The 3303-nt window shown below is 43.2% G+C and overlaps 1 protein-coding gene across 1 annotated transcript in view; it reads right to left on the minus strand.

Annotated features, from left to right (window-relative positions):
- Positions 1-2961, minus strand: part of INTS8 (integrator complex subunit 8) — a 63150-nt gene extending 60189 nt beyond the window's left edge. Inside the window, exons 1-2 of the mRNA XM_011937199.1 lie at positions 2690-2961; positions 1220-1394 (exon numbers count right to left, since the gene is read on the minus strand). Of these exons, the coding sequence (XP_011792589.1) occupies positions 1220-1394; positions 2690-2819 (305 nt within the window). The 5' untranslated portion in view covers positions 2820-2961. The remainder of the gene's footprint in view (positions 1-1219; positions 1395-2689) is intronic.
- Positions 2962-3303: the final 342 nt, after the last annotated feature.

Below are 3303 nucleotides of genomic sequence, written 5' to 3' on the forward strand. Positions count from 1 at the left end.
AAAAAAAAAAAAAAAAAAACCACTTTAAAAATTCTAATATTTAATGCTGAAGAATGTGGTTAAAAAGAGGATTTCTGAATACTACTGGTGTGAGTATAAACTCTTTTGGAATGCAATCTGGCAATACCCATGTGTCTTAAAAATGTTTATACTGCATGATCCAGCAATTTAAGGAGCTATCCTAAGAATCCCACTCAAAATACAGATAAATTTATTCTACAGGCAAAGATATTTAAGTCCTGTGATGTATATCAGTGAAAAACTAGAAATAAACTAAATGACTGTCAATTAAGGAACAGTTAATAAATTATCCATACAAAGGAATTATCTCCAAAAAATAAAAAAGGGGAAATGTTCATGATACTCCTAGGTGAAAAAAACTAGAAATCAAAAGAGTATATAGGATATGATCACAACTTTAAGCCTATGGAGAACAAAGAACAAAAATTACATGAAAATGTTACAAAAATACTCTCTCCTCCCCCAATTATTTCCTATTTTTTGAATTTTTCCCAACTTCCTATAAAGGATTTCTTTTATATTGTGATGAGAAGGGGATAATAAATCATTTTCTAATCACAGCCGTGAAAGTATTTATTTTTAAGCAAATAAGCACTGACTCTAATCAGCTGTTTTAACAGAAGACAGTGATTTATCACCAGTAAAATTAACTCAATTATTCAATAGCAAATCATCCATATTACACATCTATCAATTTTTATTCAGTTTCTTCAGATATGTAAAAGTCACTTGAGAAATTTACAACAGTTTAGGTGTGGATTTTCTCTAGTTACCACATCAAAAGTAATGTTATACTTGCATATTTTATCAAGAACATATAATCTTTATTGTATTTTCTTTCCAAGTATTACTCTATCGCCCAGGCTGGAGTGCAGTAGCGCCATCTCGGTTCACTGCAACCTCAGCCTCCTGGGTTCAAGTGATTCTCATGTCTCAGCCTCCCAAGTAGCTGAAATTACAGGCGCCCGGCATCCTGCCCAGCTAGGGACGCGGTTTCACCACGATAGCCAGGCTGGTCTCAAACTCCTGACCTCAAGTAATCCGCCTGCCTTGGCCTCCCAAAGTGCTGGGATTATAGGCGTGAGCCAAGGCGCCCAGTCTGTAAGTTCTAAGAGCCAATATCATAAAAGCAGATACAGAAATAAACTAAGATATCTAAATAGTACTTCAAACGAAATTTCACTGAAATCTTATATACCTTTTCTCTAATATGTCTAAGTCCCACTTCAAATGTGCAGCAACTTTAAGAGCAAGTAGTTTTAAAATACGATTTCTCTTGTTATCAGGCGGAGGTTGAACTTGGTTTTGTTCATTAACTGAAGGTTTGGAAGCCTGTTCCAAAAACTGAACTATAAGTTGAACTGGTGCAGGATCTAGGATTTAAAAAAAAATAAGTTCTTAAATTTAAGTTTTAATTATGAAGATACAAAAGGATTCACTATTGGTTTTTGTTTGTTCTCTTTTTTTGCCACAAAAGGAATCCAAACAGCTGTGCTGTTAAAATGACTAAGGAATCCCATATGTAAGAAGTGTGCTTGGGGGTTAAAGGAGATGAGGAAGAGTGGTAAGGAGGAAGGGTAACAGATTAGAGTGGAAGAAAGCAAAAAAAAAGCACCTCACGGGGAAGAACGTAACAGTCACAGATTTCTGGTTCTGCAAATAACCACTGCCAATTAGAAGACTGAGATACAAGCATTAGAACTACTATTTTGACACTTAATTAGGGGGGACCTCCATCAAGTGACCTCTCTGCACCTGTTTCCTCCAATGCAAAATAGAAGATACTATCACCTACTTAACAGGATCATTATGAAGATTAAATTAAAGGAGTAACAGCTATGAACAATTAAGCACAGTGCATGGCACTCTGGAAGCACTCAACAAGTATCTTTCAAAAGGAATGAATTAAGGGCATCATACAGGTGGCAAAACTGCCTAAGTACACTAACTTCTTACACAGTGATCTCTATCAGTTAAGGCCAGTCTACGAGACTGAACAAGCCATATATAGACTTGAATTTAGAAAAATGTTATCCGAGGAACTTACCTTTTGGTGCCAATACCTTTTTTGAGAATACCTGGAGTTTTCCTCCTCCGCCCCCATCACACCCATTTAACTGGGCTATTAATCATTATCATCACTATACAAAGCCATCTTGCAAACGTGCAGCAGTTCCTGCTTTCAAAGATTTTCTTTTAATTTACAGCCCAACTTTGGAATAAGAGTCAATAAAATCCCCTCATTGAAGAACAAAATGTTTAAATAAGAACCTAAGATAATAACTAGCGTCAGGATCAGCATCCAACAGCTGATTTCTCCCCATCTTCCTGAATTTATTCAGCTTGGGGTTCAGTGAAGGAGGGGTCTGGTCAGCCTCCCCGACCCAACCAACCACAAGACCCGCCTCGCAGGCTCTAAAACCCCAACAGTAAAAAGGTAAATCGTAAAAAGGACCAAAGGGTTTGGGCTGACAGCGCCAAGCCCTCCCCTCCGGGGTTAGGAGGGCCTTTGTTTCGAGCTTTTCTTTGACCTCCACCCGGGCATGTTTAAGGCAAGCGAGGAGCCCGGCCGCAGTTTCCGTGGCCGAGAAGGCGGGGAGCGGATGGAAACCGGGCGAACAGCTCCGGTGGCGGTGTCCCGCTCCCCAGGTGCAGGCGCCGCGCTCACCCGGGCAGGGCTTGCGCAGATGTTTCTCCAACAGTGACTCCTCCAGCAGGAACTCAAACCAGCAGGTCTGCGGCGGGGTGCAGGGCCGGCTGGAGGTGGCCGCCTCCCGGTCCGCCGCCTCCGCGCTCATCCTGCCCCCGCCGCCGCTACCACCAGGGCCGCTTCCTGGCTCCAACCTGACACTTGGATGCAGGCCGGGGCCTGGGGTCTGCGGAATCCGGCGAGAGAGAGGCCGCGCTCCCAACGTCCCGGAAACTCACACAATCCAAAATGGCGGCGCGAGCCAGCCGGAGCTGCGATCCTGGATCCGCCTCCCCGCGCCTCCGCCGCGCCTTCGGACCAATCGTTGTTCGGGATGGAGAGGATGGGGGCGTGGCTAACCCTCTAACCACGCCTCCTCCCGGTTGCCATAGGAGACGGCGCCGCAGGAAGCCGGGTAGCGGGTAGGCTTTCCCGGTTACCTGATTGTTCTCCGGCGAGAATATTTTCTCAATATTTTGAGAAATAAAGGCCTCAATATTTTCGTAAAGGCGAAGCGATGGGTTCTAGCTGTGACCCAAGCGAAGTTTATCTCCTGTGCTTTCAATTTCCCCGTTTCCATTTTTGAGATTTCC

Source organism: Colobus angolensis, unplaced genomic scaffold (assembly GCF_000951035.1).
Source record: "Colobus angolensis palliatus isolate OR3802 unplaced genomic scaffold, Cang.pa_1.0 Scaffold16, whole genome shotgun sequence".
Classification (NCBI taxonomy): Eukaryota; Metazoa; Chordata; class Mammalia; order Primates; family Cercopithecidae; genus Colobus; species Colobus angolensis.